Here is a 13,842-nt window from a genome sequence, read left to right as displayed (position 1 = left end):
TTCCTCCCCCCAACCTTACTCTTTCAGTCAACATGTTTGCATGAAAGTGTGGCGATCTATTAAGCTTGTGTTTAAATTAGAATGAAAGGTAGCATGAGATACTAAATACATGTTGAGTTCAGATAGTAAAAGCAGTATCGCCTTTGCCATGTTTTCATGACTTTCTGGGTATAAACAAGTACAAGTAACATATGCAAACTGTATGACAAGCAGGAGCGTATGTGTGTTTTTGACACAGTCTAGCTTCCTCATCCATTCCCCAGGAAAGTACAGTAATTCATTGTCTGACAGCTGTTTTCTTTTCTGTGAGCCTGCCTTGCTTGGATCCTTGGGTGTAATTCCACACACAGGGCCAGCTGGAGATTTTCCTGAAAAAAAAAGAAAAAGAAAATGCCGACTGAGCCCTGAGCTGACAGATTTGCCAGCAAAAAGCACCAAAACAGCATCACTGGTCCAGAAATTAACAGACTCAGTCTCCTACAGTTTGATTTATTCACCTATTTCATGTCCAAAACACATAAAACCAAACTCCAATGGAATCATAATTGAATTTGACTTTTAATTCAATTATGTGTGAGTGGATTTTCTTGGACATCTTCATGAACACCTGTTTCATCTTTCAGTTCAAGCTCCGTACAGTATCCTGTATACAACAACCAATGTAAGCATTAAAATGCAATTTTAAATAGGGCCTTAGTTTGGCATATTTGCTAACTTTTAGTAATTATTAACACAAAAACTGTATGAATGTACTAAATTAAATAAATGCAAAAATATTAGACTTTTAATCCTATTAAAAAAGTCTGGGAATCACCAAAAACTGGAAAATGAAGAAATGGATGTACCAGTGCTACATTTAAATTCTTGGAGTCCCCTTTCATAGATTTGCATTATTCACCGTGTTCAAAATATTCCTCATTTATTTTACTGGGCCTTGGTGCAGTTATAACAAGTTATTTGGTCTCATTTTGTCTTTTGTGTGTGTCTTTTGTCCTGCTCCCTGCCCTCAGTCCCAGCAGGTCTCGGCAGATGGCTTCCCCTTACTTAGCTGGGTTCTGCCGGAAGTTTCTTCCTGTTAAAAGAGAGTTTTTCTCTCCCTTCTTCGTGGAGGTTGTTTGATTGTTGTGGTTTTCTTTTAAATTATTGTAGGGTCTATACCTTATTATATAAAGCGTCTTGAGGTGACTGTTATTGTGATTTGGTGCTATGATTAAACAGAATTGAATTGAACAGTTTATTCTTTCTCCCTCTTTCAATCTACTTCTTGTTTTATTTTGAAGGTATGTGCCTTTCAGTATTTTGACTTCCTTCCTTTGTTCTTTTCCCTACCCTCTTATCTGATTGAATTTATTAGTTCCTCTTTCATGTCTCTGTTCCTTCTGTCTTTTTCAGGTTGCTGTGCTGTTTCAAAGTCTCCCTAGTTTCCAAAGTTCATGCTGTTGGCTGCTGATATTTTGGATTTCTCTCCTGCTTCTGTTAGTTACTGACACAATGTTCTGTGATTAAGGAGGCGAGCTTGGGATCTCTGTAATATCTGATTAGTTGTAACACTCCGAGCAGAATTGCAATGACATTTACTGGTATCTTCAGAGAATCATATCTAGCCTTACACAGTTTAATGCAATAAGACTGTCAAACGCTGTGCATTAATAACACAGTTTGACAGTATTATTACTGTTATAAATGTAACATCCATATGTTCTTATCGTGTTGTCACACAAACAAACCCAGCTTGCAATTTGAACTTTATTAAACACAGAGCATTTTCATTTCACACATGAACATCTGATAGCTTATGACTGGATGAAAGCGATGGCACAATGAAGCAGTCCAGGTCAGAACAGGCTAAGGGATGAGCTCCAGCCTGCTGCGATCTGAGTGCCAGGTCTCTCGATGAGTCATGAGCAGAAGCCATTTTACAACCATTTTCCCTTTCATTTCCTGTCTGGATGACCCAAACCTCTCTGGAGGGTAGCTTGTAACATATCCCCAGCTAGGTTTGGACACCATCTCTTGCGTTAATTTGTAGACAGGATGTTTAACCAGGCCGCTTGGAGGGGTCATCGGAGGGGAACCCTAGGGTGATTTTCCTCTGATGCTGCAACATAAGTGTTTTCGCCTCTTTGTTGAAGGTGGTGAAAGCTACTCACCACTACAGCATGATATTTATCACCAACTTTGTATAAAAAACCTAATAAAACAGAGTTTTCACGGTTCTCCTTTTTTTCATTTCTGCAGCTGAAGGATTACATGATCCTCTGTGGGTCGAACAAACTTTTGGCCTCTCAGCCTCATGAAACACTGATCTGATCTACTGGGATGGCAAAAAAACATTAAAAACGCATGTTTATCTCAGCGTCTGGAAAAGTCATACTATGTCAAACAAGGGCTTAAGTAGATGGCTTCAGTGTCTCTGACCTGATAACTTCTTAATCTTGCAGATCTGTTAACAAGGGTCCTCACCTCTCTTTAAATCCAATTTGTCAGTTCACGTTGTAGACAACAACACTCTCTGCTTTGTCAATATTAGATCTTGCTGCTGGCCATTTGCTTTGCTTCCATCTGTCTTTGTGTGATTTTACCAACATACTCGTAATTTTAATGTTATGCGTCTTGTATCCTAATGACAGGCATGTTTGTAGGTGTAAACTTTCAACTGCAAGGACTGCTTCCCTCTGTGCATATGCAAAGTCAAGGAATTACAACTGAAACGCTTACGAGTGGAGCAATGACGAAAACTTTGAAAGATAAGGGCTTCCAGGGGCTTGGTTTTAATGTTTTATTGGCACACAGTACCAATTTTCAACATACCTCTCTCCTCAAGCCCTCATTAAAGCTAAAATTACACCAGTTAACGGCTTATAACCGCTGTATCGCAGCAGCTTGTCGGTGAAAGTGCAGCTCGTCAAAGCAGCCCCTGTTACTCTGGACAAGCCTCTGTGCAACAGCGATGGAGCAACACTCAGATCCAAAACCGCTGAGCCACAGCTATACTTACCTGAAGATTACAGTAATTATCAGGTTTCCCATCGTCATACCTGTACCAGCACAATCCTTACTGCACTGTACACACCAGCCCCAGCACAGGTAAGTATAGCCCCCAAGTATTCAACTTAAATGACAGATGCTTCCAGATCATGAATGAGTGTGGAAATAGCTGACCACAGGGTAGGACCACTTGGACAACTTCCAGGAAACTAGATTACACTTTAAGTGTACACAGCCTCAGTGAATGAACAGTGACGCTCACAGGAGATGAGTGAATGGCTCTGAGACAAGTGGTGTTAACAGATATCTGCTAGGGGTGAAAGGGGAAGGACACATCTAAGATCTTGAATTTTTGGATGTAGACTTGGCATGCTATATGTGGGCTATCCTCCACCAGCACAGCCTCCGCAAATTACTTTTTGCAGAAACGTGTTCAGTCGTTTTGAATAAATGAAGTGTGGGGTTTACTGTCTCTGTTCTGTGATAAACTGGCACTAGCCAATGAAGAATTAATAACACAACTCAGGTCATAGACCAGTTTGGTAAAGATACACTAAATCCCAAGTTTTCCCCGCTATTGTGGCCAGTAATACGTATTTGTGTGTGTGTATCTCCTTTGGATAAAAGGAGCTGTGTAAATCAAAACCATCTCTCCTGTAGACCTTCTACAACCTTCACTCCATGTTGAACTTCTTCAGTTTTATGGTTCTACTTTATCTCTCTACAGGAGCTTTTGGATACATTTTTTAACTTTTTGACAGAGCCAGACTTGTTATTTCCCCCCACCTCCAGTCTATATCCCGATCTACTAACTGCCTCCTGACTACAACTCCATACTTGGCAGATAAATTTGAGAACTTTTGAGGGGAGTTTTTGCATCTTACTTGAATATATTTCCTATCTATTTCTTTAATTCCCATAAACAGGATGACAGGCCTTTGAGTGGATCTGTAATTATATAAATTTGCACACATTTTGAACATTATTTAAATTCCGTCTTATTTTTTCAGTTTAAATGTATTAAAAACTATGTTCAGAGTATGTTTTATTTCATTTTTCACTCGGTGCTTTAAGTGGGTTGTTTAGCCAAAGAACAGGCCTTCTCCCCAGTGCTTCATGAGGTCATTGTATCTGAGTTACAGTCTCGGTCCGGGTCATGGGCCGGTCCTGTTCACGCTGAGGCCCTCATGTGACTGTTGCCTGTTGTTCTGGGATCCAGCCGTGCTGGTCCGAGAAATGCTGTCAAATGTTGACAACTCCAGAGAAAAATCTGGAGAGGAAAGAAAAAAGGGGGGGTGGGGGGAGTGCGAGAGAGAGAGAGAGAAAGATTATAGATGACACAACATGAAGAGAAAAAAAAGAGCTTCGACACAGCCAAAATCTTGTCCTTTTCAGGCTGGACATGCCAAGTGCTAAACAAGCGTTATATATCAGTTTCTGGGGTTCACATTTATTCTGATGTTATGAGTTGCTGCTTCATAAATCAGTGCATTATTATGCGTATGAAGAGGGTTGCAGTGGACGGGCATCTGCTGGCTAATTCAAGCAGATGTGGAACAAGAACCGTAACTCTGAAAATGACTGTAGAGTGCTCTCAAATGCTAACAGCATTTGACTTCCAAAAGAAGCAGATTGTGCTGAACCTAGCTGAACAAAAAAAAAGGGTGATGGCAAAAGATAATATTTGGCCTTGTGAGGCATAATACTGTACCTTTTCTTTGGAACTGCCTTTTGTAATTTTGGCTGAACCGTGCCTAAAGTTCAGCAGCTCTCCTCATATATATTTTGAAACGACTCCGCTGGACACCGGTACATCTCTAACCGCAATGGAGTGAGAACAGGCGTCAACTGACTGCCTGCAAGTGCAGTGATGAGACCCGCAGTGACCAAAGCGACATAAACCTGACACACGATGGGTTGCTACACTGTATTCATCTTCCCTAACATGAGTAACCACACATACACTTCACCGCCTATGATATAGTGCCATAATTGCAGATAGCCCCACCACAGAGCTTTTGTCTGAAGCTTCCTGGCTGCAGACGTTCCTCAGCTGAAACAATAAAGGGATCGATGCCTTGCTTTTCTTCTTCTCTTCATGCCAGTATTTGTACTGACCTGTTTTATTTTAACCTTCCCAGCATCCTCCTCCTCCCCGCTCCGTTGTGTGACTTCTTTGTGTGCTCAGTTTCCTGACATGTGAGGAATCTAATTCTGCTTCTTATTAGGCATGACCGCAATGACCCCGCGCTGCGATTGAGCCAGCGTGTCCTTTCCGACAACAGGAAACACCGTCACCTACAATTAGCCAACCAATACACAGTGTCTGGCTCCAATCACAGATCCTCAGGCTAAGGGATCGAATTTTGTTAAACATGGAAGCAAATTCACAAATCGGCCCGTGGAGACGAAATGTAAAACACAAATTTTGTCTTGGTTTGCAACACTGTTTACCCCAGATAGATCTGACAGCCAACAGGACGCCTTGAAACCGAGGAATAACATCGCTGTATGAGCTGATCTGGACAGCTCACTTGTTCTGTTCACTTTCAGGGGCTGTTTGAGTCCTTAATGCAAATCCTGTCACCAAAAAATAAATGCTTTGAAATATAACTTTATTCATCAGAGTGCTCCAGCACTGCAGGGAATTTGGGATTCATGGGAAAGCAGTCACTATATCCTCTGTAGAGTGACAGAGAAATTTAGAGTTCATTATATAATTTATAGACTTTGTTTCACAGGCCTCACTTTCTGATTAGTAGCTGCTTTTTTCTTTTTTTATGTTGTTGTTGTGTCTACATCTGTCTCAACTTACATCAAGTATTCAGTCAGTTATGCTTCCCAGAACATTCTCCAGAGAAGTGGTACCTTTTCATCTGTGAGCATTTATTCTAAATGCTGTCTAAGCGTGTTGTGTTACAGGCCGCTGAGGCAACTGTCAGTTGTCAAGTTATGTTTCTGCTCCTCCTTCTTGTATTACAGTTTTTGCCCGTTGCTTGAACACATTTGGCAAAACGTCGCTCATTGTGCCAAAACTCTAAACACAAGTAAACACGACACAATACTGGGAAATATACCATACACATCTGTGCCAAAATGAAACTCCACTCCCAAAACCTAAACTCTGCTGTCAAAACCTAACATTCCTCTGTCAAAATGTAACTCTGTTGACAAAATGACACATACTTGCATCATATGCAAACACTTACAGATCAGGGGGAACACACTAGTCTTCTTTACATAAAACACTGCAGTCCTTGATTTCCATTGTTTATTCAGAAGGCACATTTACAGGAGACACATTTCCAAACAACCAAAAACGCAAATAGACCTACTCAATAGTGTACATCGCAGTACCATGAATTCAGATGAAGCAAAAAAAAAAAAAAACCACAACACAATAATACTGCAATAGAAAAAACACTATACTGTAAACACAAAAAACCATGACAAGTGTGCATAAGTGGGCTCATGGATCCCGCCGTCTGTTGGGGTCTGGCCACAGGACCTCATCAACATCGCAAGCTATGTCCTCTCCCGCTAGGCACCGGGGAAAATACCCTCTTGCATGCCGAAACCATCCATGGATCGCTGTCACCTCAATGTCGCCGCAGGCCTGTTCCATTGCCTGCAGAAGAGGCATGCGGGCATGTGGTTGGCGGTCATATACTCGCCATCTCCAAGCCGAAAAAAATTCCTCAATAGGGTTTAAAAATGGTGAGTAAGGGGGCAAGTATACCACTTCAAATTGATTGTGGTCGGTGAACCAGGCCTGGACCAGAGCAGCCCGATGGAAACTGACATTATCCCATATCACCACAAACCTGGGCTGATCTGGTCTGTTCTGTACAACTATGTTATGGAGAGCATCTAGAAATGTGAGTATGTGTTGGCTATTGTATGGACCTAGCATTGCATGATGGTGCAGAAGTCCTCGAAGGCATATGGCGGCACATAATGTGATGTTTCCCCCGCGCTGCCCTGGGACGTGCACAACTGCCCTTTGGCCAATTACATTACGACCCCGTCGTCTTGTTTTGCTCAGGTCGAATCCAGCTTCATCAATGAAAATGTATTCATGAGGCTGTGCAGCTCCATCCATGGCCATGATCCTCTGAAAAAAAGGGGAACATGTCACTGTACTACAGTGCTACACATACAGCACCCTCACCCCATCACACAGGTACCTGTGTAGCTCTCAGAATAGATCCATGTGGTACTGATATGGTACATATTCAGCTGCTACTGGACTTCACCAATACTCTATTGTAAATGTAAGGGACAGTTACACGTACCCGTACATATTCAGCTCGAAGTCCTTTGACCCTGTCACTGTTCCTCTCGAATGGGACTCTGTAGAGCTGCTTCATGGTGATGCTGTGTTTACCCAAGATGCGTCTGATGGTGGTGATGCTCACATGGTCTATGTTGCTGAACACTCGCCTGTCTGCAAGTATTTTCCGTCGTAGCTGGTGGAGACGGATGGCATTGTCTGCCCTCACTAGGTCCACAACGGCAAGTTCCTGCTGTTGTGTGAACAGGCGTTGCCGTCCTCCCCCAGAAGGTCTTCGGGTCATTCTGGAGGAATACAACCACATATTGTCATCGGTTTGCTTATTTTTCATACAGTACTTTACTGTACGTACTGTGTCATCCACTGTACAACACTGTACTTCAATATGAGGAATCAGCCACTTTGGCTGCAAAAGGAGCATTAGCACCCCGTACACTTGATATGGTAATGTGATATACTGTAGAACAGTGCTATGGAACCATCTGAGTAGAGCAGAAGGTATGGAGGTGAAGACATACCTGTTTTCTAGTCGGAATGTTCGTATTATAGATGCCACTGTGAAGCGGCTTAGATGTGGGTGGACTCTCTGCCCAGCTTCCCTCATAGTCAGGCCATGGTTGATGACACCAAAGTTGCTCTTATTTCATCAGAAATATGGGTCCGTGCATGGCCTCTTCGGCCTCCTCCTCCTCTTCCTCCTCTACCTCTTCCTCTACCTCTTCCTCTTCCTCTTGCTCTCCCTCCATCCATGCTTGCGAAGTTCTTGAAATGGCTACGCTGAGGGCTTTTTGTAGTTGGCTAATTGGTGTTCGGTTTTGCAAGTACGTGCCTTCAGGTGTGTATTTGAGTGGTTGCAATTACCCGATGTGTTTTGTATTTTGGATACATGTGTTTTCCGAATGGCACCCTGACATTTCATTTTGTGAGCGAAGTGTCTTATGTATGAAATAGAGTGTAGCATGCAGGACCATGTGTGTTGCATAAAGGGGTAGGAGTGTTGCATAATTGGTACTGGGGTGCAAAGCAGCGCTTTTGTTTAAGGTATGGGTACATGTGTTTGAGGTATGGTAACAAAAGCTTCACGTTGTGTTACTTTAGTCTGAGCATGGGTTTATAGTGTTCAAGCAACGGGCAAAAACTGTAAGGTGGTTCAAAAGGGCCTCTTTAGAAACTGTGTTGCCTTAGTTTAATGATGATAAAAGAACAAAGTAACAAAAAACTTACACATTCAGTAATGCATTTGAGAATTAGTGCCAGTTTTGCTTTGTGTCAGCTATATGTGTGTAAGCAGCAACTGTGACCATTTTTATGTGAACTAATATACAGAAATGTTGGGTTTGACATTTTGGTCATTAAATTATTCACTTTCAATAAAACTGTTTTACAAAAAAGCAAAAAACCTCCAAAAACCCCAAAAATCACTTGGACAAAGAAGTAACAATTGCAAAATTTTAGCTAATGCTAACCATGGCTGGCTAGCTTGGAAGTATCCATAATTCTCTAGAATATGGATGGCAATTGTGGAAGTCAAAATATCACCTAATCTAAAATGCAGCACGGTGGTGCAGTGAGTAGTGATTAAACCTCACAGTAAGAAGGTCCTGGAGTGAAATGCACCTGTTGGTTGTAGCATGTCTATATAGGATTTATATTTATTGTCACGGAGGAGCAGGGAGGACTCGGCGCAGACTGAAATCTCAGAAAAACAGGTTTATTTACACACTCCAGGTGCACTATATACAGGTGAAGGAGAAGGGGGCCAGGGTTCCCAGGGGTGCAGAGCGGGGTCGGGAAAAGCGTCCAGAGTCTCCAAACCAAACACGAGAAATCTGCATACAGAGAACAAGGGTTAGCACGGAACTTTCACGGACAGAGCTCAAAACTGGCTGAGGCTAAAGTAGCACTGACGAGCGTTATTCAATAGTCCAGCGGCGAGGTGCTCTCAGTCACTGCCTTAAGTAGCGGGAGCAAACAAGGTGAGGAGCCACAGGTGATTGCCTACAGGTGGTGGAGGCCGGGAGCTCACAATGAGCTCCGCCCAGGCAGCGAGCAGAGAGAGAGGAGAGAGAGAAAAGACAAAACATAACATGTAGCCACACAGGGCCAGCCGAGCAGGCACGGGGACCATGACATTTATTGTCTTTTGGTTATAGAAAATGATGAAACAGCACTCCCCCATTATTCATAGTAGCTTCAAATTACACGAGGTTACATTACATCCGTTTGGCAAAGGCCCGAAACAGTGAGCAGTAAGGTAGAAAATAAGGCACTAGTATCAGTAGAGTGTTGTGTCTGGTGAAAATGCATTTGCAAATGTTGGTAAGGGTAAGTTATAATAAAAAGCCGTGGGGATATCAGTTTATTATTTATGACATCTGCATAGCAAATCTTTAGCAAATGGATTATAGAAGTGCTAATGGCTCCCATGAATAGTTCATAAACAATACACAGCATATTGTTTGAATAAATGATAACCATTAATGCAGCTGCCCTTTGGTTGGACTGGGATCATGGGATCTGTGGGAGTTGAAGAATGTTAAACGTGCCTCTGTGTCAGGCCTGCTCATGAATCGCTTTGGTGGCACGTCTGGACATGCATATGATACCTGAATGAATGTTTTAGGATTTATCTAGCGCAAACATGTATGCATCAATCTTTTTAGACCCACTTATTTAGCAGTACAGACTCATGTAAAACATTTATCACACTTAGCATCTTTTCTGTCACATTTATACATGTCAAGTGAAAATCTTTCAGAGCTGCAAATACAGCATGAACATGTACGGGCACGTGAAAAAGTAAAGTTTTGATGGTTGAGCTGCCTGCCATCACAGCTTTCACATATTATTCCTCATGTTACATTATTTACATATTGGGGAACAGAGAATACCAGCTCTTTCTTTGGATGGGGACCATGCAAAAAATGTGCGCGTGTGGTGGCTGCAGTTTTCCAACATGCCATGTGGGAAGGCTATTTCTTCGTGACATCTCTCAGTAGCTATGTCTAAACGAAACACATTCTCCGGGATGAGTAATCTCAGTTCTTCCATAGCGTAATCAAAATTAACCTTCGTGCTGCTTTGCTGAGATGACGGATTGGGTGAGGGAGGAAGAACCTTTGCACACATCAATCGAGCTGCATGTAGACACCAGAAAAACACAGCAATATGAATGCTAACTTACTGAGTTCAGAGATCTGCTGGGAGAAGCACATTTCCAAGTGACTGCTGCCAGAAAGCAAGTCATATGAGGAAGGTTGTTCAAGCCAGTGGTGCTTAACTAACCCAACTTTAGAAGAAATCGGTAGGAAAAGCTTTAATACGCATTATTTTAATGTATTATGGAACACTGGGTCTTCTGAAACGTCCCTTCAGATTTTTTCTCCAGAGCATAAAACATGAATCTCTCTGAAAGCAGATTTTGTTTGAGTAATGCCTCCATTATACTCCGTTGCGGACACAGACACGAACAGTTGGAGACCTGACAGTTGAGCAGTCATTCCTGTTATATTACTTTGAAGATCTGCTTGAAATCCCCCACCCGGGGTGCATGCGCAGTTGGTGCACTGTAATGTAAATTGTCCACAGACGAGTTCACGAGGTCACAAAAACCAGGCGGGCACGCGGACTTAAGTACAGACCCTCGTGCTCACCATCTGATGACGAATTTATGTCGCTAAAACCCGAGCAGACCCTAGCTGACTTGTAGACGTGGAAAATATAATTGATGTTTAAGAATGAGTCAGCTGCAGCTTGCAGTGGTCTGCTTTGGAAGTTCCTGAAAATGTAATTTAAAGATGTTTTCAAGTTCAGGGAACAGACTCTTCCAAAGGTTGTAACTGTCCTGAAGAGGATAATGATAGAGGTATAAGTTGTTAAAGAAAGGGCACAGTTGGAGAGTTTAAAAAAAGGCAGTTTTTACACTTGGGCTCAGAGTGAAGGCTGAAGCGCAGCTGTCATTCTCAAAGTTAAGAGAAAGAGAGCAGGTAGAAATAGATGTGAAAGAGGCTCCTTTCCATCACAAAGAGACAAAGCAGAGAGTTAATACCACATGAGAAGAAAAGAACTAATTATTGAAATGAAAAGCCAGGCCGATCATGCAGAGGTCACTTTGTCTCTCTTTTGACTCTCATTTTCTTTTCCCTGATGGTTTCTGTGTGCCATTTGCATTGTCGCCAGAAAAGGTCACTGCGTTTACTGTCACATGGTGTTACATAACAGTTCCCGCCTTAAATTTCCCTGCTCACAATAACAAATTCAAACCAGAGTAACATTGTTTGATTATTTATTTATTTATTTTTTAAATTGAATTATACAAGTCTAGTGCTGTTTCATTTCTCATTTAATAAAGCACGACACAATGGCATGCTTGCCAAAAACGAAAACCTGGGCAGATTTCAGATGTCGCTATTAAGATACTTGCACTTGTCTGCTGAGTGAATATAATGCATTCCAAACTGCAAAAAAAGGGTCAGGGTTAGCGTTATGTTCCCTTTTTGAGCAATTTGCAGAAAGCCCTATTTAAGCTTTTCACAAGAAGAGAAATTATTTGCTATTAGACAATAGCTGGCATACAGCAGTGAAAAAGAGCAGACCTGCTGAGCAATACCTGTCACAGTGGAGAAACATTTATCCTGGAAAATCATTCATAGATGGCAGCCTGAGCAGTCCTTCCACACAACAATGCCTCTTAAAGGACAGCTGAAATAAGTCAGCATAAAATAGTAAAACGATATCAAAATAACTTTATCATATTTAATATAAACTTTTAAGACAAGTATGTTTATATGTTACATATAGGTACCACATGGAAAGTACAGGAAGATTTCTGCATTACCAAGTCTAAGAAAACCAAATGTGTATGAAGCATAATGACACGTGGACGTGTGTTTGCAGTTATTCTAGCTTCATTTATTGGTTTCATTAGTTTTTGCAGATGACCTGGTGAGATTGCTTTAAATTTTTGCACTAGTGATACTTTTTTTAGTCCAAGAAAATATCAACAGTCTGTTAAAAGATTATTTTAATGTATTATCGTAAAAAACGACTACTGATGTGGTGACCACCTGACTTTTTATCTGTCACAGCATAGCATAGCTGAGTAACTGTATTCTGTTAGTTATTTAAAAAGGTGATAATCAGAATACAGTTACTTTGTTGAAATAAATGGATTACATTATTATGTTAGGCTTCTAATATTGGTAATTTACGACATTGCTGAAAACCCAAACAAAACCCAAAATAAGAGGCTCTAATGTAAGCGTCCTGTTAATGTTGGTGGCATCAGTTACATAATGGACCCGAAGCCAGGACAACAGAGCCAGCAGTGCATGGGCAGGAATGCATTTCTTACTTGGAAAACTTGGAAATCACATTAAAAGAAGAAAGGGATGGGCGAAATCTGACCGTTCAATGCAAACTCTGTTTGCCAGCAACTAAGCTGCTCTCAGCATCAAAAGACTCCACCTCCAACCTAAAGAAACATCTGGAAGTAAGTTGTTTTTAAAAACTAGCGTTAGTTAATTCCACCGCTGCGCGATTGGGTTAACTGATCATGCAGCAGTGGAATTGTGTATTAAATTAGGTACAGAGAACAGAGTAGGATCTAGATGGAGAATGAATGTCTCCCTTTTATTGGATAAGTCCTTTCAGACCTTACTTGAGGAAGACCTCAAATATTTCTTCCAAATTAATATTGGAAGCACCAAACACATAGGAACAGTGTGGGAAGCTTCTAAGGCATACATTCAGGGGAAGCTAATAGCATATGCTTCTAAAAAGAAGAAAGAAAGTTTAAATAAAATCCAAATATTGGAAAAAGAAATCAAATATAAAGAAAACCTGCTTTCAGGGGTTTACACAGAGCAACTATATAGGGATATATGTGGATTAAAATTTCAATTGAATGAGATATACAACAAAAAAGTTGCATATTCTATGCTTCGCCTGAATAGTACATTTTATGAAGGTGGTGAAAAGACAGGTAAAGTATTAGCAAGACAGGTTAAAAAACAGTATTTCTCAAACTTCATTCCAGCTATTAAACATGAAAATAATTTGGTCATATCAATTAGAGAAATAAATAGGATATTCATGAATTACTACAAAAGTTTATATACATCTACTGTTTCAGGAAATCAAACAGGTGAAGACCTTTTTCTGTCTAAACTGGGGCTATGTCCACACGTACCCGGGTATTTTTGAAAACGCAGATTTTTCTATGCGTTTGCACCTTTCGTCCACACGTAAACGGCGTTTTTGGTCACTGAAAACGGAGAGTTTTAAAAACTCCGGCCAGAATGGATATTTTCTAAAACTCCGTTTTTGAATTTAGGTGTGGACGAGAAAAACGGAGAAAACGCAGCGTCAAAGATGTGCGCCTTTTTTGATGTCACACTGTGCGCCACGTTATTGTTTCGGTGAAATGAATTTCTACAACACTGTTACTGTTAGTTGTACTCTCTGCAGTGTTTAAATGCTTACATATACACACACAGTTACTGTCCCTCCACACATAAGACTCGGTTCTGCTTCTATGCCCCAGCTTTGTTTACTTTTTC

The 13,842-nt window shown here is 41.2% G+C and overlaps 1 protein-coding gene across 1 annotated transcript; it reads right to left on the bottom strand.

The window, feature by feature from the left end:
• Positions 1 to 6,077: 6,077 nt before the first annotated feature.
• Positions 6,078 to 8,411, bottom strand: LOC143420936 (uncharacterized). The gene is made up of 2 exons (XM_076889579.1): positions 7,284 to 8,411; positions 6,078 to 7,102 (listed from the first exon to the last, which is right to left on the bottom strand). The coding sequence occupies exons 1-2, from the start codon at positions 7,884 to 7,886 to the stop codon at positions 6,458 to 6,460; spliced, it is 1,248 nt and encodes a 415-aa protein (XP_076745694.1). The 5' UTR covers positions 7,887 to 8,411; the 3' UTR covers positions 6,078 to 6,457.
• Positions 8,412 to 13,842: the final 5,431 nt, after the last annotated feature.

The sequence above is a fragment of the Maylandia zebra genome, linkage group LG11 (assembly GCF_041146795.1).
Source record: "Maylandia zebra isolate NMK-2024a linkage group LG11, Mzebra_GT3a, whole genome shotgun sequence".
NCBI classification, from domain to species: Eukaryota; Metazoa; Chordata; class Actinopteri; order Cichliformes; family Cichlidae; genus Maylandia; species Maylandia zebra.
This window is presented reverse-complemented; position numbering and strand designations above follow the sequence as displayed.

What these genes read in the sequence shown, in the direction of transcription:
- LOC143420936 (XM_076889579.1), bottom strand. Translation starts at nt 7,886, where the DNA reads ATGAGGGAAGCTGGGCAGAGAGTCCACCCACATCTAAGCCGCTTCACA. An exon ending in TTCGAGCTGAATATGTACGG is followed by an intron (nt 7,103 to 7,283) that starts GTACGTGTAACT and finishes CCTTTTTTTCAG; the next exon opens with AGGATCATGGCCATGGATGG.